Here is a 27412-nt window from a genome sequence, read left to right as displayed (position 1 = left end):
TTATAACGCAAAAAATATTAAGGAATCAAAAACACTCCACAAAGTCTGATATGGTCCATTCCAAACAGATGATATATATCTAGAAGAAATACGAATACAAATTATATATACACATGAAATGACATATCCAAAAAACTGTACCAATTCCGAGAAAATCGATATTCGATGTATCGACAGATAGTAGATGAGATACCAAAATATGCTCTGTTTATTAGTGTAGTATGTCCCAACTGCCAGTATTTTTGCCAATGTGTTTCTAATATTTCTTCATGATGACGATACCTGTGGTAAGTAATAGATTAATATGACGCTAAAAGGAAATTCGAGGGAGGGAGGAATGCTCCTTGAGAAAATGTGTTGAATTGTTTTATTTGTTTTTTATATTTTGACGTTTAATCGAACAAACCGAAACCCATGTCATCGTCAGATTCTTCCTTTTCAGATTCTGGAGCTTCTTCAGCAGCAGCTTCAGAGTCACCAGAAGCAGCACCGGCACCAGCAGCTGGAGCAGCTGGACCAGCGGCGTGGAAACCGGACAAGATTTCCTTGATGTCCTTACCTTCCAAAGCCTTAGCGAAGGTTTCAGCCCACACGTTGTCGATAGAGGCACCGGCAGCCTTGGTCAAAGTCAACAAGTTGTCGGCAGTGACATCCAAACCGGCATCAGCCAAGATCAAAGAGGCGTAAGAAATAACAGCGTCAGACATTGCTAGTTAGGTATGATGTGTATATGTGGATCTATAGCAAAATCGCAACAACAAGCAATTGAACCTCAACAAACAACCTAACTACAACTTATCAATAAATACGTGTTGTATAATTAAACGTTCAATATCTTATTGAAATCTAGCTAGTTTTCCAGTGAAAAATATTATTCGGTGAAAATTCAGAAAATCTGGAAAACTGAACAAGATTTGAAGTTTTGTTGATCCAAAAACGACAACAAGGGAGGGTAAGTTTACACAGAAGAAGATGTACAAGACAACGCCATAGATGTAAGAGACACTAAAACACTTAAAACAGGAACAGCTACGTGTTGCCAATCGTCAGAATATCCCATAGCACGGGTTTCAACTACCACCGGCCCCAAAAAGTGTTGTCAAGCTCGGTAGAAATACAATATAATTTATGCGTATCTCAGGGCAGAACTGTCAATATGGGTGTAGTGTATGGGTGTTAAGTGGGATTTATTTCCATTAATGGAAAAAACAGAATATATTATAATGAGAAATTTAAAGTGAGATGACTGGGTTTTACACACAATCATGACAGCACCATATGAACAGTCCCGAGCTACATATTATAACATGCAAAAGTGATAATAAAAAAAGGATAATTTTTTCTCCGATACCGGGAGTCGAACCCGGGTCTCCACGGTGAGAGCGTGGTGTGATAGCCGTTACACTATATCGGATTACTAATTTTAGATATCTCAATAGGACTGAACTCACTTCCCCACGAAAGGGTAACTTCTACTAAGTTACTGTAAATAATATCTTTCCTTCAATTCAGTGTTTCCCTTGGATCACTGTGAAGCAACCTACGAAAGGTTAGGACTGACTGTTCATTCCATTGTGTAATCCTGAGTGAAATTGATTTCTAATTATAGTATAATGAATGTTAATATATTAAAATTGAATTACATGATTATAGTTTTGTTTTTAATCTCATTTTCAATATTACCAAAAACTTTACGTGTGGTGTCAGCGCATACGCGAGCCAATACGCATATACTCAACGCTTCCATAAGAAAGAACTGTAAAACGGCGAAGATGAACAAGTAAACACTTCTTCCTTGAGCGCTTACCAACGGGCGTTTTTAAGCTGACATGATAGATAAAAAAAAAATCTGTATCCATTTTCTTGGTTTTCATAATTTCGTCAATAATAAAATTCTCAATTTGACTGCGTAGAAAAAAACATTAACTACGATTGGGTTGATCTCATTAATCAACAGACAGCTTAGTTGATCGAATTGTAGAATATTTTAAAGGTTTTTTTCTTTGAAAAAGGGCGTTTAATGAATTGGGTTTGGATTTTGTATGGAGTATAATGACAAATAACAAAAAAAAATAAAGGTAATAATAAGAATTAGATCCGACAGAGACAACGCAGCTTAGCGATTAACTCCATATTTTGAAACAAACGTCAGTTTTATTGTTTGAAGAATCAGCTGGTCATTTCTAAAGGCTTTTTATCGAACAAAAAGGGCTCCTTATTTGGTAATGTTGTCCAATTTCTCTTCCAAGTTATCGATTTTCTTTTGTTGTTGCTTCAATTGTTCTCTCAATTGAGCCAATTGTTCCTTTTCGTGTTGCTTGACATAGAAATCTTCTTGTGCCTTTTCTCTCTTAGTGAAAGCATCAGAAGAGCCATCTGATCTGGTAGAACCGACAGAACCTTCAGAAGAAGAGTACATTCTGAGAGCAGCTGGTTGAACCTTGGAGGCACGGGTCAAAATGGAACGGGTGGAACGAGATAGCATTGTTTGTTATGGTTTTGTGTATTCTTTGTTAAAACTTTTTATCTAGTCTAACTGTAACTGACGCAAATTATGTGATCAATCCTTCAGTTCCGGGCCCACTTCGTTAAGACATGTGTGTTTCAAGGGGAACTAGGTTCTTCTTTTCCTTTTATATTTTTTCCCATTTTTTTGGTGAAACTTTTTGACAAAAAAAAATGTGTGTGAAAAAGAGAACACTAAAGAACCTGATTGGTTAGGGAGGCTTGAATTTAGTGATGGAAGAATGGCGTTATATATGATGAAAGTAGTGACATAGTGTCAAGTCTCCTTCCGGACCCTTAATAATGTCTTGTCGGTTGCGGTGGATTCGGGCTCCCATTTAGTTACTGTTAGTATTTATTAGTGTCTCATGTCAGAACTGGGGTCTTTCTTTTTGAACGGAATATGTCCTGCTTCCCGGCTTATTCCATCTGTTTTTACTCCAGAGAAAATACATCAAAAGAAATGAGAGTAAGCATATATACCAGCCGTCTGTTATCTGCACAAGTTTTTATTTCTTGCGGCCTGTGTTTGAGCGCCTTTTATTGTGCGTGTCAGATTGAGTTACTATAATAAATTACTAAGATACTTAATATATGGATGAGAGAAATGTAGTTTGACATAAACGTGAATAAAAGCAAGGTACTTGGTGGAACGAGGCAAAAAGAAGAAGTTACACTTGTCTTATGAGCTTTCTAGTACTTTTATGTTTATTTCCTTTCTTAAGGTTTACTCTACCTTGGTTTTCTTGTTGGATGGCTCTTGGATATCAATGTCATTGACGTCGTTGTCATCTCTTCTTACAGCTCTCAATTGCGGCGTAGATACTTCAGCATGGAAGTCCTTGATGATGGAGTCGACATCATCGATATTTAGGGGTCTGATGTCACCAAGCTTCTTAATCTTAGCGGTAACTTCTTTGACTTGATCATCTGTCAAGTTCAAGTTTAATTGATCAACACGTGACTTGATAGCGTTCCAACCGGTAAGCCTGTTAGCGAAATGGATGTATCTCTTCATACCGAAATCGTGAGGGTCCAAGATTTCGTATGTAGATGGGTTAGCCAAGATGGCCTTAGCATGAATACCAGCTTTATGTGTGAAGGCACAGAATCCTGTAATTGGGTTGTTGAATGGGATATTTACCTCCACGGCTTCAGCAATCAAGTTTTCGATATCTCTGATCTTATGCAATTTGTACTTAGATTTGGTGTACTCTGGAGCTGCAACAATCATTCTAGCCATTAGCCCACCTAGAGGAGTGATACCATTTCTCTCACCGATACCTAATACAGCGACATCGATAAGTCTTGCACCACCTTCTAATGCTGTGTAAGCGTTTGCAATAGCACAACCGGTGTCGTTGTGGAAATGGCATTCGATATCACATGAAACCACACTCTTCAATGTTCTGACCAATTCGTAAACTTGTCTTGGATTAGCACATCCGACGGTATCAGCAATACCAACTCTGTTAACACCAATCTTATCGACAGTCTTGTAAATGTTTAGCAAATCGACCAAATCCGATCTGAAAGAATCCTCAGAAGAGAATCTGATTTCAATACCCTTGGATTTGACAAATTCAATGACTTCAATAGCAGACTTGGCAATGTAATTCATGTCCTTACCGTGAGAATATTGTCTCAAAAACTTGGAAGTACCGATAACAACATCAACACCATCAACACCAGTTTCTACTGCCACTCTAGCATCGTCCATGTGACAACGGATATGGGTCAAAATCTTTGCCTTCAATCCAAGCTTGCAAATGGCTTCACAATCTCTTCTAGATTGTTCAGATGCGACAGGAGAAGTAAGTTCAATATAATCAACACCAAAGTCATCTAGGGCCTTGGCAATCTCGATCTTCTTTTCAGTATCGAAAAAGGCGTTGGCAAATTGTTCACCTTCTCTTAATGTAGAATCGATCAACTGATAGTTGTTAACATTTGATAAATAATCAGCTGGGTTTGGACCGTATGGATTTTGTTGAAATTTTGTCACACTTGATGCAGATTCAGTCACTGGTTGGAAATCCTGATTGCTACTCATGATTTGTTATTGTCTATCGCTAGTTTATCTACTTTTTTTGCTCTTCAAATGGAAATATTCTCCTATTCTGCCTTATAATACTCTAAGAGAAATGAAATGAATGTAATCCAAATATATATATATATAGTATAATATATAGCTCCAATAAAAAATAATATCACAAAAATATTATTAAGTTGTAACAAGAATCGATCACACAAACAAAACAGTCGAACCTGAGAGCATATAAACTAGACAAAGAAACACCTGCCATCAAATGTAGAGCAGTTCCTTTTTTTTTTTTCAGACTCATTCATGTCATCGAAACTGCCTTGATATGGCTTGACTCATCTGAAATCTGAATTTTTTCTTTCCCATAATTGAAATATGGTCAATGAAAAGAAATATGGTAAAATTCCCACTCAATTTCGAGCTAAAGTCTAATCATGACCAATTTTCGTGAATATTCCTGTGGATTTTAAATCCGATGAACGTAGATTTTTGCAGCAGGTATTGACAAACACCTTCCGAATGATGCTAAGGTAGTCACTGAGAGTAGTGAGAGCAGCAAGAGAGCAGAGAGGGCTACCCAAGCATTTAGGTTTGGCTATTGAGTAATGAATAGTATACTCGTCGGTCCTTTCATGATGTCTCTCTTTTTTTCTTGGGAATATTCATGCTTGAAAATATGGGGCCCAAGGTTGACCTTTGGTCGAATGGTCGAATGGTTGCGAAATATATGTTGATACATATACATTTCTTATACATATGTATGGCGAAGTAAAAGGTGGATAAAAAAGTGAGCGTTTACGCTAGATATTCATAGCATTCACCGTCGTCTGTCCTTTTCAAATACTCTTGTTCTATTAGATTGTCGACAGCTTTTTTGATCATGGACACCTTGGCGTTGAATCTCTGTTGAGATTCGGCAATACACTCGTTCATCAATGAACTGTGTGGTAGTTTTCTCTTTGCCTTCATAATTCTCACTATGCATGCTCTTAAGAACATCAATCTTTGTTGATTTAGTTCCTTTTCTGCTTTCTTTTGCTCAGATGCCTCTGTTTCATCTAATGCAGATCCATTAACGGTTGCAGTAAAGGTTAGATCATTTTTCACAGCGGCTGCAAAATTAACACTAGTTTTCGATAATCGATAGGGTTTGTTTAAGGTGTACTTTGTATCTAACTTGATCATACTTTCCACCCCTTCTGGAGATTGTATTAATAGTTTCATCTTCACAAACGGATACATATTAGACGCAATCTGTGTAGCCTTCAAATTGGTTCTCTCTTGTATTTGTTCAAAGGTCAACGTAGATATATCATTAAACAAGGTAAGAATCGCCATTTGGAAAATAGTCACAGTGAATTGGAATGGTGGTTTGCCTGGTTTACCAATATGTGCCTTGATTTCACCACGAGACATTGGCCATAGCCATTTCAATATTCTACCAGAATGCTTGTCAGTATACATGGTTTCCAATTTGTTCTTACTATGTTCAAGAACTGGTGGTAATGCGAATTCTGTTGGTTGATAGCTGAAGGGCCATACATTGTCTGCAAGAATTAGAGGTTCTAATTCAGGAACTTTGCTTCTGAAAGTTGCGGCGCTAGTAGTATTATTCCCATCTTGTGAAATGAACGTGGAAAATTCATCATGCAAGTTTTTAGATAATTTGACATCTTGTAGCATCTTGGTAATCTTGCTGGTGTATTCAAGACTGTTCTCGGACTGTAGTCTTTGGATAATGATTTCTTCATCAGCTTCTGATTTTGATGATCCATGAATTAATCTTTTTGCTAAATTTTTTCGGTAATGCATCTCAAATGCATCCTTGTCGGCCAAGAACTTAAAGACAGTCATGATATCATCCACGGTCAAATCTACCTGTTCATTATTCTTGGTCGACTTTTTGAGCAACTGGTCACTGTATTTCGCCAACATCTCAGGAGCTCTAGAAGTCGCAAATTTAGGTGAACCAGGAGGAATAGCGAATGAGTTATTGTTAATGAAGCAACGGCATCCATAGTCTAAAGCCTTAGCAAAAGCAGGATGATTTTCAAAACATTCTATGGTGATATTGTAAAAGAGTTTGTAAACTCCTATTAAACATTTCAAGTAATCTCTAGGTGATAATCCCGGTTGCCTTTTAGCGTTTGAATCTTGTGCTGCACTCTTATTATGTGCATCAATTAATTTATCGATTTCTTCATTTCCGACTCTCTTGATGTACATATCAAAAGTATCCACCAAATCTGGTAACATTCGGTAATCGCGTTTCATCAATTCGTATATGAGCTTAATCAATCTTTGATCTTGCTTATCCAAAAGTAAAATAAACTCTTTTTTTAACTTATCGGCATGATCAGCAATCAAAACTTGGTTCAAAGCTGTAGACAATGGTGCCGATGTATGGGAATCCAAATATAAAATCATGTCCTTTTCTTCGAAGATTATGCATTCATTTGCCTTTTCGATGTATTCAGAGACACTGTGAGAGTCTAAGAATTCGTTGGACATCTTCGTGTAGTATTCTTTTGTCTTCTGTAGGAATGGCTGTTCGAAGTTTTGAATATACACATTCAAATTCAACTTCTTTAAGTCTGATGGATCGATACCTAATATCACAAAGGATTTTATTGCTATTGTAATAGCAGATTTATTCACTAATTCACCCCTCCGCTGCAAATCCAATTGATCGAATATTTCAGTAACGAGTTCCGTCTTATGTGTTTCAAACATAACTTCTTTCCACGTCATCAAGCACAAAGTATGTGCATCGAAAATGTGTCTTTTACCATCGCTTCTTTCCTTTTGCACCCAGTAACGGTTCATATAGTCGAAGACCCGATTTAAGAAAATAGCTCCGATTGTAAATCTTTCCCAGCGTCTCACGTAGAAATTCAAAAACGTTACATTATCATCTTTCTTTAAATTCGATATGTAATCTTTCAAATAATTCTTTAAGTTCTCATAGATTTCTCCTCCAACAAGAATCGAAGATTGATTCATTTGCTTCCCTATAATATCAGATTGGAAATGACCTGTAGAACGTGACTTGTTGACACAGTAATTATAAATCGCCGTGTATACCTCCATGTACATCCTTGGGGAAAGAACTTTCTGAACTCTGTTTGTCTTTATATCCGATGTACCATCACGATCCAAGATCTGGTCGATCCCAGGCTTCACAAAGTTCCATGTTGCTTCCAAATCATCTGATCTAGGTAATGTGTCTGCCATAGCTTATTAGACTTGTTTCTTATTGATTGCACGTGTAGTTTCTTTTACCAGTAATATTTCTATTGAACGATGCCTAAGTTATCTTTTCTGAAGCGTTAATGAGACTTGCTTCCCACTAACCCAGTTAAATATACGCTTTAGAATAATAGTATTCCCAAGGGCGCAGGTAGCGGTACTTGTAAATAAAGATTTGGTAGTAAACTGAAATCAGCAGCGATAGAAAATACAGTTCGAGTCCCAATTAGTCGAGCAACCCTTTTCAATGAATCGAAAGAAAGGATAAAACAGAATAGAAAGCGCCTTCACTGCTAAATATGAAATGCACCACTTGTTGGCGGGATCCTATAAAAAAGGGTCACACAGGAAAACTTTATATTGCTTCTATCGTGAAGTATCTCCGAGTTGTTCGATATTTTGACCCTTTTTGACAGCCTTACTTGTTATATACTGATTTATATAATTGCATACTATGTTACTATAATTTCTTATATTTTTGTTTTCGTTTGCCACACATTATTGGAATATCAAAAAATCCTGAATTGTTCCTCAATATGAATCTGATCTTATTATTAAAGTACTTAAAAGAGGGTAAGGATTACAGCTTTCGGCAAATATACTTTAGCATACTGCAGTCGTCTAATTATGTTGTTTAATACAGGGCCCAAACTTATATGTTTATAAGGTTTTCTTTGGTACTTTTGATTTTCTTTTGTTGGGTTTGTAAACAAATTATGTACTCTCATGGAATAATGATTTATTTAAAACAATTAATCTACAGGCGTCTTAAGTCGGAAGGGCCCGTTTCAAGAATAGTCTTAGGGTCTTGGAGCACCAGAACTGACTCTTTCCACGACCCTTAATATGCTAATACTGAACGTTACAACCCAAGTGACCAAGACCAAGAAAAGGAACGCCGCGAGCGCCCTTTGTTTGTCACATATATATCCTACGTGCGGAGGATCAACTTGTGACGTTCCAGTAGATGTGCAGACCCATCGATTATCATATAATGTATTGAAGGTAAGCGATAAATTAGCACTTGAAAATATGATGAATAAAAGGTCCAGCATAATTAGTCTGACTTTAGTCATAGGATCTCTAATTCCTAGCGGTTTCCCTGAAAATTCGTCATATCCGATATAAACCAAATATAATATAGCGATGGAATTAACACATAGCGCCATGATAGTACTTGGTTGTTGAGGTATTGATGATTCGAAGGATTCGACAGTGGAATCCGAGTTCTGGTATATTCTACTTGCTAGGCCAAGAGAGATTATGCAGAGTATCACAATGAGAAATCTCAACGACAAAGGTAGATATTGACTTTGCAATAAAAGTCTTCGTAGTCTTGGTAACCATTGTTGTTTTTTTCTTTGTTCAAGGGTAGCCCAAGAGTTTTTCTTACTATTCACACTATTTCTCCCCTTGTTTAAAATAGAATGAAACCTCCCATCGTCACTTGAATGAGTTTCCGAAGATTGTTTCGCAGAGTCCTTATTCAAGTAGTAAAAAGCTTTGAGTTGGGAAACGTATTTAAGCCACTCATTCTTGTCTCGTTGATTACTCAATTCGTAGCTTTCAGGAATCGGAGCGTTGAAGATAGCATCCAATCGTTTCCCACCTTCCCAATCTCCATCTAAATTTTGAAAGATTTCTTGTCTGACTCTTTCTACTTCCTCATCATAACTGCTATCTGTCGTGTGTCCATAGTAGTATGCAGTTCCATCTTCGGTATCCACTGCATGCGTATCTGTATGTTTATTAGTTTCCTCATCGACAACTATTCCATGCCCCTTGATTTCCTTTTCGTCAACATTCTTACCTAAGGAAGACGACGAATTACTGACTATTGTAGATTGTCCTCTGGTGCCAGCACCACTTGATTCTGTCTTGGGTTTGTCAAGAATAATTCTTGAAGTGTATGAAGGATTGCTACCGGCATTTTGAAGAAATTCACTCCATTTATCTGAATGCGACATTAAGAACGTATCCTTGAACATCTGATCGCATTCACTTCGTTTAGGATACTGTTTTGAGCCACTATTAGCACATGTATCCACTGCGAAGGGAGGGACAGTACGGGGATACAACGAATATGCATTCAAGATCTCAGGATACTGCTTCGAATCAGCATTTGATACATCAGTCGACAGCGAATCCTTAGAATTCTTGGTAGAAACTCTTGAGATTTTCCCATTACTCTCTTTCGGCACAGCTAAATGATTTATACCATCAGAAGTCATTGTAACTGCAAACGATTGTTTGCTTAATTGTGATCAAATGTATCTCCTATTCCACTAATGAGATTCGAACAAAATCTTGCCGCAATGACGTACACGGAACCTTCAACTTTTTTTGAGTGCTCGATAACAGTGAACGTCACCTAAAACAGCAGAGCGTGCACTTGATTATCGCCACTTGTATTCCAGTATGTGCATGCAAAAATAATGCCCTTTAGAGCTAGCACATCTATTCGAGAGGGCAATGGCTAACTTTCATCAGAGCTCACAATGCAAAGGATTCACAAAAGTGCACTTTGACAGAATGTCATATCTTTTAAGATTCATGACAATTGACAGCAATTTCGTCCCAAAAAACACAGGATTTGGGATGCCGAAAAAGAATATACTAAAAACTATTACAAAACGTTCTAAATGAACTCGCATTCAATAAAATATCTTTCGCTGCGCTTATTACAGCGTCTAGCGACTCGATTGGTTGCATCTTGATCATGTCGATACCTTTCAATTGACCCGATATGTGTTAGTTCGCTTATAATATCATCCAAATTTATAGTTTCTTCTTTTTTGCATATTCATTCATGGTTCATAGCAATTTCAACATAGTAAGGATTCGACTTTTATTATTTAACGTAGTAATTTTAAAGGTCCGGAACTTTAAACTTATGGATGGAACAGTAGCACCGATAAACAACTAATCTTTTATTTCTGTAAAACATCTGACAGCTGTGACACGGGAGACCTCGGACAGCTCCACAAACGAAAATCTGGCAACAGCTCCCTCCCGTTCTCAACCTGCATAATTAATTGATGATTAAAATTCGTTCATTTTCAGCATATTCAAAGGCTTATAACAAGAGTTCAACTATACAACAGTACGTTAACGATCCCGTGAAGTTATTAGTGATACCGATCACAAACAAGCAATCGTTTATTTATTTCAAATATTCTAATGAATTACTGAATAAAGAATCAGCACTTATCAGGTACGAAACCAAACTTTCCCAGAAAGCTGCTAATCTTTGGTATTCAGTGCAAGCTTCCCAAAAAAGTTATAATAAAAAGATAGTTTCAACCGTAACGAAACTGTTGGATCAAATTCCATGGACGGAGAATTCATTACGAACCATCCCTTCTGAATCTTATATTTTGAAACAGATTGAAAATGGGACCAAGGATAATGTTACCTTAAACGAGTACGTTAAGGCCAAAAATGACGATTCAGTAATTTCTTTGAAACCAAAGCCGATTCATGTATATTTCCCCAGGAGTGTGGTGGATGAAAGCACCATTATAGCACAGTTGAAACAACTTTCGAAAAAAGGTCAACAATATCATAAGAAACACGCACTTCTCTGTGCCCTTGGGATTCCGATTTCTTTACCATTGATTCTAATACCTGTGGTTCCCAACGTACCAGGAATATATTTAACTTACAGATTATATTGCAATTTGAAGGCATATTTCGGAGCCAAACATTTGGAGTCATTAATCACTAGCGAGGAACAAAAGTTCGAGTTTATCAACCTGGAACAGTATTCTGACATTTTAAAGGAAAGCAAGAAGGAAAAGCATGAATCCGATGGAGAAAAGTTATTACTTTCGGAACATGATTTAGACAGAGTCTTAGATAGTTTAGAAATTCATGAGATGTCAACTGATTTAAGAAAAGCAATACGACAAGAGTCCGTCCACAAATGAAACTAGTGATGCGTCATATATGATTATATGATGATATATTTATATATATTTATAGTGCATTCACATAGGAAATAAATAACCGAAGTGACAAAGGGACATGACCGAATAATATGCCAAACATGCTAGACATCCGAAGAACTTAGGACTGCTTACACCCATACACCAGTTAAACACCCTTACACCCAAATTTGGTCAATCGGACAATCAAAGAGTTTATTATAATACCGAAATAGGAAATCGAATACCCAACCCAAAGCTTCAAGATATAAGGGTTGGCCCTGATAAATCACTTACATACCAAAAGAGGCACCAATAACAAGCCAATAAGATCCAAAGATCACCACCACTGACTGCAGATTGACCGTTTTGACTATAAGGTTTTTTTACGGCTTCGAAATGAGGCTATTTTGACCTGTTTTACGTACTTAACCTGTGTGCCCTCATTTGCTTTAACATGTATATTGTTACCCGCACTGAAACTCCTTGCTCACCCGCTTTCCATACACAACCGTAGAGAATTGCTCACTTTTTTTTGAGTGAAAAATTACCACCAAACATAATATTTGCAAAAAAAAACCTTGGTAAGGATTTGGTACAAATTAAATATGGATGCTTTCTTCCTAACACTTTGATTTTTTGAAGAGAATTCCAAAATCATATATATATTCACTGGTTCTAATTTAGTTTATTCTTGTTGCAGTTGTATTTATGTAATTTGTTATATATATTCTCTTTTGATTCTCAGAAAGTCAAGAACTTAGAAACCTATTTCATCACCGAAATGCGTGCTAAGTGGAGAAAGAAGAGAGTTAGAAGACTTAAGAGAAAGAGACGGAAGGTGAGAGCTAGATCCAAATAAGCGGACTGAATCAATAAACTAGGGAAAGAACTTTTCTCATTACGAGATAATTGCAAAGATTTAGTTGCGCAATGGCGAGTGCATTGAACAATGCTCTTATGCTGTTGGTTTCTATTTAATTGTGATTATGGTTTTTCCTGCCTTTTTAACGTTTATGATTTCTCATCTAGTCTCTATAATAAATCCGTTGCAAATTGTGATATATTGGGTTTGGAAAGGTTTTGAATGGAAAATAAGAACTATTCTAAAGTGATTTTCTCATAGCCCCCTTTCCTAATTATTATTGGTATTGTTGGTGCTATTGTGATCCTAATTTTCTCTAGGATGTCTTTTTTCGTCAACGTTTTAAATCAATTCACTAGGCGTTCAATTGTCAGATTGTATTAAGCTCAATTGATTTCAATCAATTACTGTCTTCATCCATACTTGGCTTTGAAAGCGTAGAATACGTGTATGGTAAAAAATAGTTAAGTATTTCTTCTATTATGTATTAATTCAATATTTCAAGTCCGCTTTTTCAAATGCTACTTTATTAATTTTTATACATAGTTGTGACCTTACAGGTCGGACTGTTCGTCTTCAGTATCAAGATGTGGTTAAAATAAAGTACTTTATTAATTAATTAGTTCTTTTTTGATGATAATCTCAAACATTGAATTGTTTTCTTTGTTTAAGAATTTCTATGTTATATAGGGTGTAAAAGGTGAAACAAAGTAAGGATGGGGTGCGGTCGGAACCATAAGAAAATTTACTTAGGTTTGATCAATCGGTTGATTCAGCAAATCTATCTTGAATATTGGTCAACAATTTCTCGAATTCTGCATGAACTTCCTCTTCACCTCTACTTGGTTCAAAAAATTTCGATGAAGAGACAGCATGCTTGACATCACGCGTTGCTTCAGATAGCTTTGCCCAGTTAGCACCGTTTGATACAGATTTTTGAGCTTCATCGTGGTAAGAGATGAATGATTTCATCATATCATAAGTCTTCCAAATTGGACAGAATGCATCGTAGGTAGAGTAACCATTTTGTTGTAAGAAATCTTCTTTGATCAAAGAAGCAATATCTAAGGTAATCTTATCACCATCGGATAAAGCAGATTTACCGACCAATTGGACAACTTGTTCAAGTTCTTCAGCGTTCGAAAGGATTTCCTTCATACGATCTCTCAACACTGGGAATTCTGGATAGTTCTTTTCGTAGTATTTGTTCAAGACATTTGTATATTTGGAATAAGAAACAGAAGTATTGATGGATGGGAAATGCTTTCTTTGAGCCAACTTTTTGTCCAAACCCCAAAACACTTGAGTGATACCAAGAGTTGATGTAGTAACAGGATCGGAGAAATCACCACCGGCTGGGGAAACAGCGGCAACAATAGAAACGGAACCAATACGGTCTGGAGAACCTAAAGCAACAGCCTTACCAGCTCTTTCGTAAAAGGAGGCCAACTTAGCACCCAAGTATGCTGGGAAACCTTGATCAGCAGGCATTTCACCTAAACGACCTGAAATTTCTCTCAAAGCTTCAGCCCATCTAGAAGACGAATCGGCAATCATAGAAACGTTCTTACCTTGATCTCTGAAGTATTCAGCCAATGTAATACCAGTGTAAATGGAGGCCTCTCTAGCAGCGACAGGCATATTAGAAGTGTTTGCAACTAATGTGGTACGTTTCATGATAGGTTCCTTTCTACCACTAATTTCTGTGAATAATTCAGGGAATTCCATCAAAACTTCAGCCATTTCGTTACCTCTTTCACCACAGTTGTGAACCAAAGTCATGTTTGATAGTAAGAATTTGTGGTCTGATTCTTCAGCTAAAGTGACACCAAAATAATCAGCAGACTCAATTTTTTCTAAATCGAAAGAGATAGGTTGAGCCTTATGAATTACATCAACCTTTTCGATGTTCGAAGTGGAGGTCCAATTTGAAACACTCTTCAAAGCATCACCTGAAAGAGTCAATGTGTATTCTTGGTTTTGTTTCTTACCGGAAACGCGGATACCTAAAGAACGCGCCAATCTCGCAATACCGTCATGTGTCTTGACTGATAGTGTTTTTAGAGCGACTGTGTCATCTAGCTTTTGGTTTTGAGAGTCTACAATACCTGCCAAGAAACTTTCACGAACATTGATGTTTTCGGACATCATGAACGATGGGATGCCGCTAGAGAAAGATTCTTGAACGATCTTGGAGACAAGACTGACTTGAGCGACCTTTCTGCGTTTATTTTCTTGAACTGGCTCTTGAGAAATAACAATGCTAGCAGTGCCAACGGTCTTCCCATTAGATTGCACATCGATAGACTTTTCGGCAACAATCTTTTTATCGAATTGAGCAGACAGTTGTTGAAGATATTCTGAGTTGTCCTTACCGGAGGAGCCAACGAAAGCACCCAACAGATACGAAAATTGTGGAGCCAAAGAAGATTGGAAATCGTTTGATTTTAAGACGCCTGCTAAGTGTTCCTTCTCCAACAACACAGGGTTTATCAACTGTTGAGTTACTTCACGGATGGAAGAGTCTACCAACAACATATCCCTGGCCTCCAAAGTCCATTCAATGGATGTCGTGTCAATAGTAGTGACAAATTCAGCAGCATTTATGATAGCTTGATTACTTTCAGCATTAGCAAAAGATTTTTCAGCTCTTTCAACTAGTCTAACAGTGCGTGATTCAGTACCATTTCCCACTGAAATGTCTGCCAATCTGTTGAATGCAACGGTAACCTTTTCCTTAGACTCTGTTAGTCTTATATCTTGTGGAGTGACAAGAACTAGCTTGTGTGAGCTGTTACATTGGAAACTAATCTTGGCGGTTTCATTGTCCTCTGATTTTTCGGTAACTTGGTACATGTCATCATGACCTCTTGGTAAGCCAACAACTTGTCTTGGAAGTCCATCTCTACCCATTACTTCATCGCCTACCTGAATGTTCTCTATCAATTCATCCTTACCGTCACCCATCATTACTTCAGTGCCCTTAGAGAAACAACCAACGTAAATGATTGCATCAGAGTTGGAGTACTTAGACAATGATTGAGAAATAACAGTCTTACCACAACCAAAAGCACCTGGAATACAGGTGGTACCACCTTGAACACATGGGAACAAAGAGTCCAAGACTCTTTGACCGGTGAGTAAAGGATAGTCAGCAGAGAGCTTTTCGGTGACAGGTCTTGGAACACGCACTGGCCATGTGTGATACATGGAGTAATCGTATTTGACACCGTCAAATTCCAATTCTAGAATCTTTTCATCAACGGTGTATTCACCAGCGGAAGCAATCCATGTAACAGTACCTCTTGCTCTTGGTGGCAACAAGATCTTGTGGTCATCCAAAAGAGAGTTTTCGAAAATGGAACCGAAAATATCACCACCTGAGATATGGTCGCCTACTTTGAACTTGCCAGGAGTAAATTGCCATTTGATAGTTCTACTCAAAGCTGGAGCATCAATACCTCTTGGAATATAGATAGATTGAGAGATATCCTTAATGGCCTTCAATGGTCTTTGAATACCATCATAAATTGTCTCCATCAAACCTGGACCCAATTCGACAGATAATGGTTTACCAGTTCTTAAAACAGGGTCACCAACAGTAACACCTGTAGTTTCTTCATACACTTGGATTGTAGCCTTTTCACCATCAATACGAATGACTTCACCCACCAAGTTGTCATGACCAACTTTAACCAATTCGTACATGGCACATCCAATCATGTTTTCTGCAATCACCACAGGACCAGAAACAGAGTAAATAGCACCATATTCACTCTCCTCATGGTCTTCAAGGGTTACTCTTTTCAATTCCTTACGTGCGTTTTCCAATGCACCTGCCATTTTTGATATCTGTAGTTCTAAACTTGCACGCCCTAATAACTTCTTTAAATTAGCTAATTAATCAACCAATCAATCAATTACTCTTAATTGAAAACGTTATTAACTGTAAGAAAGAAAGAAAGAAAAATAATAGAGGAAGATACCCACGTAATGTTAGGTACAAATCTCAATGTCAATTGTTCCGAGGATATTATTATCTTAAGGTCAGTATCGATGAACTAGTTAATGAACGTTGTTCTACAGGATTTATTTCAATACTCAAACCACGCGCTCATTCATATAATGGTTTCCTTTTAAGTTCAAATTCTTAATTTCAATCTTTTTTCATACTAGTGTTATCAGCACAGTTTGCCCCTTATCAATTCTATCAGGGTAACTTTTCAGAATTTGAAAAGTCAACGATGAAAAATTGAAATACAACAAGGTGAAAGAATATGAACCGTTTGATCTTTTTAGTATTAATCGCCATCTGTTACCAATTGTATTTAAAGGTGCCTGAGATCGATACTTACTGATTATAAATATTAGCCTAAATTCCTTTGAACTTTTTAATCTTGCGTTTTTTTCCAGTTTTCTAAACTGTTTCATTGTCTATGAAAGTTAATCACATGGTTCGTCTTTTTTTTTGACGCGCGTCAGTTTTATACGAATCTCACTCAAGTAAAACATAACCAACTGGAGCAAGAGAAGGATGCATCTTGAGAAGCCTGCGTCATTTGTCTAGAGTTTGTTACATTGTTGTTGTTTTGCTGTTGTTGTGAATGTGGTAGGTAGTACTGTGGAATTGGGTAGTGATACGTGTACTGACTATTTATCGTCATATCATCTGTTCTTGCTGGTAATTTCAACGTTACGGGTACGGCTTTTGCAGTCATTGACGTTGTTGCATTGTATTCATCGATAATGTTGGAACGGTAGGTGTCAATACGTTCAGTAGTAAATGCTTTGTCTTTGTAATTCCAAATTTCGGTATTGCCCAAGTCAAGCCCATCTAAATCTTCTTCTTCATCCTCTTGTGTATCATTGATACTATTTCTCTGCATTCTTGTCGAAAATGCATCTCTTATCTGGGACCACGTTTGTGACATTGAAATAGGTTCCTGTTGGTATGGATGAGTGCCCTCGATTACTTGTACTGTGCCAAGATGCGAGGATGCTGGTCGTTTCCATCGAACTAATTGATCCTCCATCCGGCCCATTAATTGGTTATCCACAGGGAAAACACGAGTATGTTGTTTAGAAATAACCAACTCCCTAACAGATTTTTCAGAATGGTGCAAGTTTTGACCCTGAGATTTTTCTGCATGTTGCGCATCACCTTGTAACAGGCTTTGATCGAATACCCACCGACTATTGCTAAGATCTAAAGTCTCCGTCATTGTTTGTAACCTTTGGGGGATTTGAAAGACCACCGAACGTAATCGTTCACTTATAACAAGTGAAATGTATTTCAATGATACAGTCTCGAATCCACAGAAGGAGCCATGTTCAGTTTATATCTAAATCCAAGAATCGCTGACATCTGTGTGACACAGGAACTGATATATAGTTACCCTACCGCCTTCAACGGAAGAATATTACATACTACAAAGGGAACCCAGCCTTCCCTGTGGAAGTAAAAGTAAAACAATGATGTTTTCAGACAGCTTACTTTCAACTGATACAGTCGTGCGTGATGCTCTTGTCTTTGAGACCCTAAAATTGGCCGCTTAAGTAATATGGAAGTATCGCCCTCTCGCCAGATCTCCCGTTCTGTAACTATCTGTGTTCCGATCTTCCCTACACAGTATGGAAGAGCAAAAAAAATGCCATACAAAAAAGGAAGAAAGATAGGAAGAAAAAAGTATATACAAAGTATACGTACTCTTTACGAAATTGTTAGCGATACCAGGTTCAGTTAACGGTAGAATCTCACTAAACTTTCATTTATATCAACCACTTCTGAGGCCAAGTGATTTTTTGAGCCGGAACAATTTGAACTCAGTTGTGTCCTATCTAATACAACGTCGTCCTCTGTGAGTGCGTTGTTGTTCTCTGTTGATTTAATTTTTTTTCCCTACTTTCTTTCTCCCAATATTTTGAGAAATTAGGAAAAGAAGGTTATAAATAATAATTGAAGAAAGAACGGACCATTTGGAAGTGTTTGGCAAAGGCGTTTGACAAAGCGTGCATATAGACTGGAGTAAACCCTTATTTGTTACTAATATACCAGCGGCTAGAATAAAAGAGTTGGGTTAACACATTCAAAACATTACTGCATTACATAATGGATGTTGATACTGATGTGCCTATGCATGACGCAGTAGAAGATCAACTGGATTCAACTTTAGACGAAGAAGCTCCAGGTTTTGATAACGGATTGGCGAGTTCGTCTCCAGGTACGTCAGGAATAGCTGACAATAAGGCTACGAAACCCGTGGAACTGACTGGGTCTAGTATCGGTCAATTGGATGCATGGTTAGAAAAGTTGAGTCAATGTCAATGTTTGTCGGAGGAAGATGTTGCCAAGTTGTGTAAGATGGCGGTTGATGTGCTTCAATTTGAGGACAACGTTCAACCTGTGTCCGTCCCCGTGACGATATGTGGTGACGTTCATGGACAATTCCACGATTTGATAGAATTATTCAAGATCGGTGGACCTTGTCCCGATACAAATTACTTGTTCATGGGTGATTATGTCGATAGAGGTTATTATTCTGTAGAGACTGTTTCATATTTGGTTGCACTAAAAGTCCGTTACCCAAGCAGAATTACAATTCTAAGAGGTAATCATGAGTCTAGGCAGATTACACAAGTGTACGGGTTTTATGATGAGTGTCTAAGGAAATACGGTAGCGCTAACGTTTGGAAAATGTTTACTGATTTGTTTGATTATTTCCCAATTACCGCACTAGTGGATAACAAGATCTTCTGTCTACATGGTGGCCTTTCACCAATGATCGAAACGGTTGATCAAGTCAGAGAACTAAATAGAATACAAGAGGTTCCTCATGAAGGTCCAATGTGTGATCTATTATGGTCAGACCCGGATGATAGAGGTGGCTGGGGTATAAGTCCAAGAGGTGCAGGTTTCACGTTTGGTCAAGACATTAGTGAGCAATTCAATCATACAAACGATCTCTCATTGATTGCGAGAGCACATCAATTGGTTATGGAAGGATATGCTTGGTCTCATCAACAAAGTGTTGTTACCATATTCAGCGCTCCAAACTACTGTTATAGATGTGGTAATCAAGCAGCAATCATGGAAGTTGACGATACGATGAATAGACAGTTCTTACAGTATAATCCATCCGTAAGACCCGGTGAACCAACCGTAAGTAGAAAGACTCCGGATTATTTCTTGTAATTCACTGGGATCTTATCTATCAGGAAAAGATTGTTTCATAGGTTATAGGTATTCTACGAAATGTTGCCATCCCGCCTATGTTCCTCACTAGCAATATCATTTTTTGGAACGTACACGGAGACATGATCTAAATGCTCGTAATGTGGTATCACTGAATACATAACGTCTGTTATAATAAATATATATCATCAATACTATTAATTACATCGATTCGGGTTTTTTTCGATCAGAAGGCACAAAATGTTTATATATATCATGGCAAGTATGATATATTTGGAGAATGTAACGCTGCCCTCGCAATGAATCAGAAAAACTATAGTTGCTTCAAGTGTTATTATTTACCTTTCGTTTTTGGAATATTATATCTTGCCCTTAATTTCACTGCATTTGTTAAGTCTGTCAATGGCGATATCTGTCATCTCGTTGATGGCTATCCTACACTCTTCGAACCACGTATTATTGGAATTGATTCTTTGCTCCATCAGTTTACTAATTCTATCGTAAGATCTGCCATTTACAAAGACTACAAACTTCAACCCCTCATATTTCTTTTCGTACTTGTCATTCAAAGTCTTTAACCATGTCAAAATTTCTAAAGAATCGACTGTGCTACCAGTTAAGTTGGCTTGCTCTTTCATGGAATGGACAGACAGTTTCTGTTTTGAATCTCCGAGTCTTGGATGAGCACCCACTATGTTAGCCAGATGATCTACACCACGGCTGCTAATTCCTTCTGCCTCTGTATCGTCGCACACTTTCAATAATTTATCCTTAATGGCGTTGACGAGTTCCACGTAAGAATTCCATCCACTAGCCATGAATCGAGAATTTTGGAGAGTGAACCATACTAAAGAATCACTGTGTTCAAACAATACGTCTAGAATATCAATTTGTTCATTAAGTGATGAGCTTTTGAATTCATCGATACTGGGCAATCTTGTCATATTTGCAGGTAACGTTGATACGCTCTTCGTTGAAACCAGTTTATTCGATTAGGCTCTTCACGTAATCGGAAATGTCAGGATAAAGCTGTCGAATGAACTAGCATACAAACATGTTTCTTTATTAATATATCTATATATATATATACTGTGTTTGATCAGTTGTGATGTGAATTGTGATAGGATTTCCATGTATCATTAAGGGCGAGTGTGAAGTGATTAGACGTGCGGAGATCCCCGTGATTTTCAAGTCACGTGCTGTCAATGGTTTTCCTATTTTTACTTCGTTCTTTTCACTGATGCGTGTCGAGTCTCGAAGTGCAACTATTTGAGGTTTCTTAACTAACGACATCAGATCTCGAGCGGACTTTGACACTGTGTAAGAACACATGCAAAATATTGGCAATTTGATAGCTTGGGCGTTAGAGTTGATCCAACGCCATTAAAGTTCTCGCTTTATACTTTAAATCTTTTTAATCAAACATTGGATCCACTCTCAGTGATATCATTCGTGAGTTGCCGTGACCGTTTCTAGCCATGTCTGAAGAAGAGGAGTTTAAACAATTCGATGAAGAAAACGATACATACAAAGTCGGGGAGAAGAAGACTGTAGAAGAATACAAAAACTTAGATGCTGATGATGAGGCGTTAAGAAAATGGAAAGATTCTTTAGGATTGGGAGGTGATGTTTTACCATTGGAACATCCTGGGGATGAACGTCGTGTGGTGATCCAGAAGATTCAGTTGATCGTTGACACAGAACCAGCGCCAATTACGTTTGATTTGACAAACGAGAAGACTTTGAAAGACCTGGCCTCAAAGAGATACAAGATCAAAGAAAAATCTATTTACCATTTGAAGATCACTTTCAAGGTTCAACACGAAATTATTACTGGCTTAAGATACGTGCAATACACCAAAAAGGCAGGCATTGCAGTTGATAAGATTGATGACCACTTGGGTTCGTATGCTCCAAATACCACAAAGAACCCATTTTATGAGGTGGAATTGCCTGAATCTGAAGCGCCAAGTGGTTTCCTTGTTCGCGGGAATTATTCTGCAGTCTCAAAGTTCATAGATGATGATAAGAACAACCATTTGACTTTGAATTGGGGTGTTGAAATTGTGAAAAGGTGATGATTTATGATACATACTCTAAGCTGTGACAATATTTTCGCCATTGATCAGACATTGATTGTGGATGAATCTTTAGTGACGAAGTAATGTTCATGTCCAGGCTAGTCATTGCCCGGGCCCATCTTCTGAACAACGTAGCTGGCGTTCTCTAAAAGCTGAAACATTTCAATATGAACAAGTAAAAACCATTATGTTTGTAATCGCATTATATACGTCTATGATTAGATCTAACTTTTATTTGCTTCAGCAACGAAAATGACGTGCTTCATTTATGGGTTTTCCATTCTTTTTGTATCCATTAGAGTCATTTTTACCACTGTTCTTTTTCTCATAAGGTTGAAATACTGGTGGTGGCATGGCATACATTGGTTGTCCTGGTATCATCATTCGATTGTTAGTCATTGGAGCTCCTATAGGGTAGTACATATACTCCATTGGCGCTACCATCTGATATCCGAACGGAATAGAATCTGGTCTCATTGGTGCCATCGGAGGTGGCACTCCATAATATGGATGCATAACAGGCTGTCTATTCAATGGCTTGTTATACCTGTTATTGTGTGAGTTCTGTCTCTTGTTGTTATGCTGGTATTGTGTTTTCTTCATATATTTCATTTCGTTTTGATGGTTTAGATTAAATCTGGAAGTCTCGAACTGATGAGGCTGAGGAGAATCATCTGCTTCCCCATTCGATCCACTTGCAGAATTCAGTGTTACAGGTGTCGCAGGTGGGGTGGAAACTGGGGTGAGGGACGATGGAGAACCAGAGAAGATCTTCTCTTTTTCTTCATTATACTGTTGTTCTTTTATTCTTCTCTGTTCCTCTAAATCTATGACCGTCGAATCTTTATTTGACCCTGCACCCTTTTCTTCTTCCAAAGTGTTTTCTATTGATGTTGAAGTAGTTGCTTCGTGGCTTAAATCCCTCGATTGTCCGCTATCTGTTTCCACCTCCCGTTTAAGTATCTTCACTTTTTTCTTGATAGACATACGAAGAGCTGCTGCTGCAGGTGAAACCCCTTCAGCACTTTTATCATCAGTAACCTGTGCATTGTCTCTGGTTGTTTGATTATCCGATACGTGTTCAGGAGCTGACACTGGCGTATGATGCTGACTACTCTGTCTTGGCTTTTGTCTTATTGTCTTGTGTATCAATTGTTGCTGATTATTAGCTGCTGCCATCGAAGCAAGGGCGTAATACTCTGGTGGAAACTGGTACATGACCTGTGGTTCCAATTCCTGGAGAAGGATCAGATTTGCATTTGGTTCATAGTCATTCTGTTTATAGACGATCACACATTTATCATTGTCCTTCGAAACTGTATGTTGCAAACCATGGTATTCTGCTACTTGATGCGACAGTAATCTATAATAAGAGTTCATTGGTTTCAATTGATAAGTATAAGCTGAGGATTCAACAAAATCTAGAACGCTATTCTCCAGATCAATCAAAAACACTCGATCCTGAGGTTTTTGAAACAACGCTATCAGCAATGCCGGCGTAACTTTAAGCTCTTCCATGTTACAATCCTCTTTCCAAAAAGTCGTTATATGGTACACTATCGGTAGAGTCACTCAGTGGTGATAATTCAATTACGTTGTTGGCAGAATACCCCTCGTTAACTTCAACCAATGGCTGTATATCTTGTAGATCTTTAATCTATTTTGTTCCGAAATACCAATACCTAATATTAGCTTCTTGAAAGTAAGGTAGGAACGAAGGGAAAAAAATTTGGCCAGAGTATGAGACAAATAGAGGAAGGGATTTAGGATAAACCTACAAAAAAAGGTGTTGAAGATTTCTATATGTGATGTTACTCAGACTAGTAATGATGCAGTCAATTCTTGAAATAATGGCGTTCAGTAATTTTTACTGAATTGTACTCCGTTGTATCTATGTAAGAAGTGTGAAAGATGAACCTTGTTTCTGTTAGATATGATCTATGGATAAGGGAAAACAAACTTGATATTTTTGATATGGCAACGAATGAATCAAAATTTAGTTGAAATAGTTGTGTATTTAAATAATACTGCTCGTCATGTGCCAATGGTGAAGTATGCATGCGCGTGTTGCAATTGCGAATCATAAAAGAAGGAACAGATGTTAACTGACACTGCGTAAGAAAGGTGCATTATTCAATTGAAACAGAGAGGATACCCCGTCTTTTGGATGGAGGCAATGTAGTGATTAAGTCGACGTGGGATCGATTCCTTCACAATCCAGTACCACGCAGCGTTTCTGGTGAAGAAGGGTGCATTCCTGTCGGAACCAATTGAGACAGATTTATTCGGACCCCAGAAATTTAATTTTCGGGGGCCGAAAAATACGCTGATACAAGCGGTTTACTAAGACGGAGAAATTACTGATATAAAGTTATCTAAATATACACTTATCAATTAATCAATATGCTATTAACGAAAATACTCATAGGGAATCTAGTGGAGTAGACGGCGAAAATCAAGTCTATAAGACCAAATTTTATAAATTTGGTATAACGCTCGTCTATTACACGAAAAGCGTGCTGTTAGGTATAGTGAAAGTATTCATCAGGTCCTAGGGTTTCATTTTGATTCAGTTTGATTTATCAGAATGACGTTAATGAGAGACATTTTTATGGTGACCCTTGACCCGAATGATTCCAAAGGGTGCACTTATGTTGGAGATATAGAAGATGTATCTGACCTTAGTGCAGACTGTGTTGATCCCATTGTTTTGTATCAATTGACCGAAAATGAGTCGTTACAAGAACAGCCGTTGAAATATTTAAACTCATGTTTCCAGCGTTGTCAGCAATCCAAACGTATATCGAAAAAGAATCTGGATGAACAGCAAACTATTACCTTACAAGAGATTGATAGGCTTATCGTGGGTTATGCTTTAGTTTGTTTCCAGATCGAAGAATTTGCAATTAAGGGCTCTTTCCAACAGTATATTTCTGATATATTACAAGATTTGGATAAGTTCACAGATTTGTTAACTGCAATGATCAATAGATCAATCCAGGAGGGAACTGCTTTTGATTTTGTTGATAACTTTTTTCAGACTGTGCAAGTTTATATTGGTAAGGTCGATGCAACAGAAGGATTCGATTTGAACAACTCTACGTTATACAATAAAGTCTTGACTCTTTTCGAGCTATTTGTATCGTTCAAACCAGTGGCAACCATATTTACCAAATTGACCGGATTCTTTGCTGACTATTCTACCGCTGCTAATCAATACGAGAAAGTGACTTTGTTGGGTCCCATACTTTCCCTCTCGCCACTTCAGACTGCAGTCGCATTGAAAAATTATGTTGACCCTGATTCTCAAAATCAGCAACAGATAAACATGATTCACACTTCTTTGCACACGGAACATAACGTGGTTCTACAAAGATTATTCTATATTGTGGATAAAATCATTAGAGCATCACCGGAATCGAGGTCAGATCTTTTATCCTATCTAGGACAGATTGTGAATAAGAACCATCTTCGTAGAGGTGATCATGCACAAGTTAACAAATTAGCTTCCAACTCCTTTATGACAAATATAACTTTAATGTTAATTAAATTTTCCTTGCCGTTCCTCGATGTATCTTACAAGAAGATTGACAAAATTGACGTTAATTATTTCAACAATTTGAATCTTTACATTGACTTGAACCAGGAAACAAGAATGAACTCGGATGCCAAAGAGGCGGACGAATTTTATGATCAGAATAAGAAAACAAATGAAGAGGAGCCAAATTTTATTTCGCATTGTTTCTTTTTGACTTTGACGTACTTGCATTATGGTATTGGTGGTACTATACTATTTGATGAGAGATATGCTCCAGAAGTCACAAAACTAAAAGAACATTTGACTCATTTAAGACAAGTTATTAATAATTCACAAAACAGCATGATGGCCAGATTTGGAGAAATTCAATTGAAGCAATTAGAGAAAAGATATCACCATCTCTCATCGGTCAGATCTTCTTGCCAAGGATTTTTCAGTAATAAAACTGTGCACCTAGAGGTCTTTGATTTCATAGCCGGAGCAAGTACTTTCTTGATGCGTGTTATCGACCCGTATCACCAATATCCTTTCAAAACGATAGACTTGCCTCTAATACCTGATCAAATAGGAGTTGAAAATGTCGATAACGCGGAGTATTTGAGGAAAAACGCCCCAGTTCCCTTTAAATATTATCCAGAATTTGTCATCGAAGGTTCAATCAACTATTGCCAGTACGTGACAAAATATGTGCAAAATCCACTATTCAGAAACCCAAGACTCCATTCTTACATTGAATTGGCAACGATGATTTTACGCTGTCCTGAATTAATATCGAATCCTCATTTGAAGGGTAAAATGGTTCAAGTGTTAAGTATCGGAGCTATGCCAATGAGTGATAATTCTCCAGGTTTCATGATGGAAATCTTTGAGCATAACGATATTGTGTTGAAAAACTTGTTGTATGGCTTATTGGACTTTTATGTTATTGTTGAAAAGACAGGTTCTTCATCACAGTTTTACGATAAATTTAATGCCCGTTACAGTATCTCAATAATTCTTGAAGCTTTGTACGAGATTCCTCACTACCGCAATCAATTACTGTGGCAATCACAAAATAATTCTGATTTCTTTGTTAGATTTGTAGCAAGAATGTTGAATGATTTGACATTCTTGTTGGATGAAGGTCTTACTACACTTGCTGATGTCCATAATATACAGCTAGAGTTAGAAAATCGGGCAAAGGGTTTGCCGCCAAGTCGGGAAGAAGAAACCCAAGAGCTACAAAATCGTCTCAAATCCGCTGAAAGACAAGCCAAGTCGTCATGCGGATTGTCGGAAAAGTCGTTAGTGTTGTTCAATATTTTCACGAAGCATATTCCAAAAGCTTTTTCCACACCGGAAATTGTAGACAGATTGGCTGCGATGCTAGACTACAATTTGGAGTCGTTAGTAGGCTCCAAGTGTCGTGAATTAAAAGTCAAGGATCCATCGAAATATCAATTCAATCCCAAGACTTTGTTACAGACATTGGCTACAATTTACATCAATTTAGCTGATGAACAAGAATTCATTGCTGCAGTTGCTAGAGATGGCCGTTCCTTCAATAAAGAGTTGTTTAAGAAGGCTGTACATATCCTCTCAGTGAAAACTGGCCTATTTTCTGAGGAAATGTGCCACAAGTTGATATATTTTGCCGACTCCGCTGAAAAAACTAGACTCCTGGAGGAAGAAGAAGACTTGGAAATGGGAGATGCTCCAGAAGAATTCTTGGATCCTTTAATGTATACTATCATGAAAGACCCAGTCATTCTCCCTACTTCCAAAGTTACCATTGATAGAAGCACCATTAAAGCACATTTGCTAAGCGACTCAACAGACCCCTTCAACAGATCACCATTGAAACTTGAGGAGGTTATACCCAACGTGGAGTTGAAGGAGAAAATCTTGGAATTCAGAAAATCTAAGCGTTCGAAGAAAGAATAGCATACCCCACTAAAATAAGTATGTAGGTAAAAAATTTCGTCAATATAATCTTAAAGTGACACAGCAAGTGGCGTTCGATTCCATGCAGA

At 37.6% G+C, this 27412-nt stretch overlaps 13 protein-coding genes and 1 non-coding gene across 14 annotated transcripts; 4 read left to right on the top strand and 10 right to left on the bottom strand.

Moving 5' to 3' along the window:
* Nucleotides 1-392: 392 nt before the first annotated feature.
* RPP1B (ribosomal protein P1 beta) lies at nt 393-707 on the bottom strand (the record flags this gene model as incomplete). The annotated part of the gene is made up of 1 exon (XM_455332.1): nt 393-707. One exon carries the CDS (start codon nt 705-707, stop codon nt 393-395), a length of 315 nt encoding a protein of 104 aa, XP_455332.1.
* A 635-nt stretch (nt 708-1342) lies between these two features.
* Nucleotides 1343-1414, bottom strand: KLLA0_F05533r. The gene has a single exon. It is a non-coding gene; the product is annotated as a tRNA-Glu (tRNA).
* Nucleotides 1415-2215: 801 nt separating this feature from the next.
* On the bottom strand, nt 2216-2485 carry KLLA0_F05511g (ATPase-binding protein; the record flags this gene model as incomplete). Its single annotated transcript, XM_455330.1, has 1 exon — nt 2216-2485. The coding sequence occupies one exon, from the start codon at nt 2483-2485 to the stop codon at nt 2216-2218; it is 270 nt and encodes an 89-aa protein (XP_455330.1).
* A 747-nt stretch (nt 2486-3232) lies between these two features.
* On the bottom strand, nt 3233-4558 carry LYS21 (homocitrate synthase LYS21; the record flags this gene model as incomplete). The annotated part of the gene is made up of 1 exon (XM_455329.1): nt 3233-4558. One exon carries the CDS (start codon nt 4556-4558, stop codon nt 3233-3235), a length of 1326 nt encoding a protein of 441 aa, XP_455329.1.
* Nucleotides 4559-5344: 786 nt separating this feature from the next.
* CDC53 (cullin CDC53) lies at nt 5345-7783 on the bottom strand (the record flags this gene model as incomplete). Its single annotated transcript, XM_455328.1, has 1 exon — nt 5345-7783. The coding sequence occupies one exon, from the start codon at nt 7781-7783 to the stop codon at nt 5345-5347; it is 2439 nt and encodes an 812-aa protein (XP_455328.1).
* Nucleotides 7784-8598: 815 nt separating this feature from the next.
* Nucleotides 8599-10029, bottom strand: SRF1 (phospholipase D regulator; the record flags this gene model as incomplete). Its single annotated transcript, XM_455327.1, has 1 exon — nt 8599-10029. One exon carries the CDS (start codon nt 10027-10029, stop codon nt 8599-8601), a length of 1431 nt encoding a protein of 476 aa, XP_455327.1.
* Nucleotides 10030-10836: 807 nt separating this feature from the next.
* MRX19 (Mrx19p) lies at nt 10837-11727 on the top strand (the record flags this gene model as incomplete). The annotated part of the gene is made up of 1 exon (XM_455326.1): nt 10837-11727. The coding sequence occupies one exon, from the start codon at nt 10837-10839 to the stop codon at nt 11725-11727; it is 891 nt and encodes a 296-aa protein (XP_455326.1).
* Nucleotides 11728-13348: 1621 nt separating this feature from the next.
* VMA1 (H(+)-transporting V1 sector ATPase subunit A) lies at nt 13349-16432 on the bottom strand (the record flags this gene model as incomplete). Its single annotated transcript, XM_455325.1, has 1 exon — nt 13349-16432. One exon carries the CDS (start codon nt 16430-16432, stop codon nt 13349-13351), a length of 3084 nt encoding a protein of 1027 aa, XP_455325.1.
* A 656-nt stretch (nt 16433-17088) lies between these two features.
* On the bottom strand, nt 17089-17811 carry KLLA0_F05379g (uncharacterized protein; the record flags this gene model as incomplete). The annotated part of the gene is made up of 1 exon (XM_455324.1): nt 17089-17811. One exon carries the CDS (start codon nt 17809-17811, stop codon nt 17089-17091), a length of 723 nt encoding a protein of 240 aa, XP_455324.1.
* An 887-nt stretch (nt 17812-18698) lies between these two features.
* PPH22 (phosphoprotein phosphatase 2A catalytic subunit PPH22) lies at nt 18699-19781 on the top strand (the record flags this gene model as incomplete). The annotated part of the gene is made up of 1 exon (XM_455323.1): nt 18699-19781. One exon carries the CDS (start codon nt 18699-18701, stop codon nt 19779-19781), a length of 1083 nt encoding a protein of 360 aa, XP_455323.1.
* A 359-nt stretch (nt 19782-20140) lies between these two features.
* Nucleotides 20141-20725, bottom strand: KLLA0_F05335g (2-oxo-4-hydroxy-4-carboxy-5-ureidoimidazoline decarboxylase; the record flags this gene model as incomplete). The annotated part of the gene is made up of 1 exon (XM_455322.1): nt 20141-20725. The coding sequence occupies one exon, from the start codon at nt 20723-20725 to the stop codon at nt 20141-20143; it is 585 nt and encodes a 194-aa protein (XP_455322.1).
* Nucleotides 20726-21259: 534 nt separating this feature from the next.
* Nucleotides 21260-21859, top strand: RDI1 (Rdi1p; the record flags this gene model as incomplete). The annotated part of the gene is made up of 1 exon (XM_455321.1): nt 21260-21859. One exon carries the CDS (start codon nt 21260-21262, stop codon nt 21857-21859), a length of 600 nt encoding a protein of 199 aa, XP_455321.1.
* A 243-nt stretch (nt 21860-22102) lies between these two features.
* RBS1 (Rbs1p) lies at nt 22103-23380 on the bottom strand (the record flags this gene model as incomplete). The annotated part of the gene is made up of 1 exon (XM_455320.1): nt 22103-23380. One exon carries the CDS (start codon nt 23378-23380, stop codon nt 22103-22105), a length of 1278 nt encoding a protein of 425 aa, XP_455320.1.
* A 1069-nt stretch (nt 23381-24449) lies between these two features.
* On the top strand, nt 24450-27323 carry UFD2 (ubiquitin-ubiquitin ligase UFD2; the record flags this gene model as incomplete). The annotated part of the gene is made up of 1 exon (XM_455319.1): nt 24450-27323. The coding sequence occupies one exon, from the start codon at nt 24450-24452 to the stop codon at nt 27321-27323; it is 2874 nt and encodes a 957-aa protein (XP_455319.1).
* Between the last annotated feature and the right edge of the window lie 89 nt (nt 27324-27412).

Source organism: Kluyveromyces lactis (assembly GCF_000002515.2).
Source record: "Kluyveromyces lactis strain NRRL Y-1140 chromosome F complete sequence".
Lineage (NCBI taxonomy): Eukaryota > Fungi > Ascomycota > Saccharomycetes > Saccharomycetales > Saccharomycetaceae > Kluyveromyces > Kluyveromyces lactis.
The sequence above is the reverse complement of the archived record's forward strand: the minus strand, read 5'-3'. Positions and strand labels throughout refer to the sequence as shown.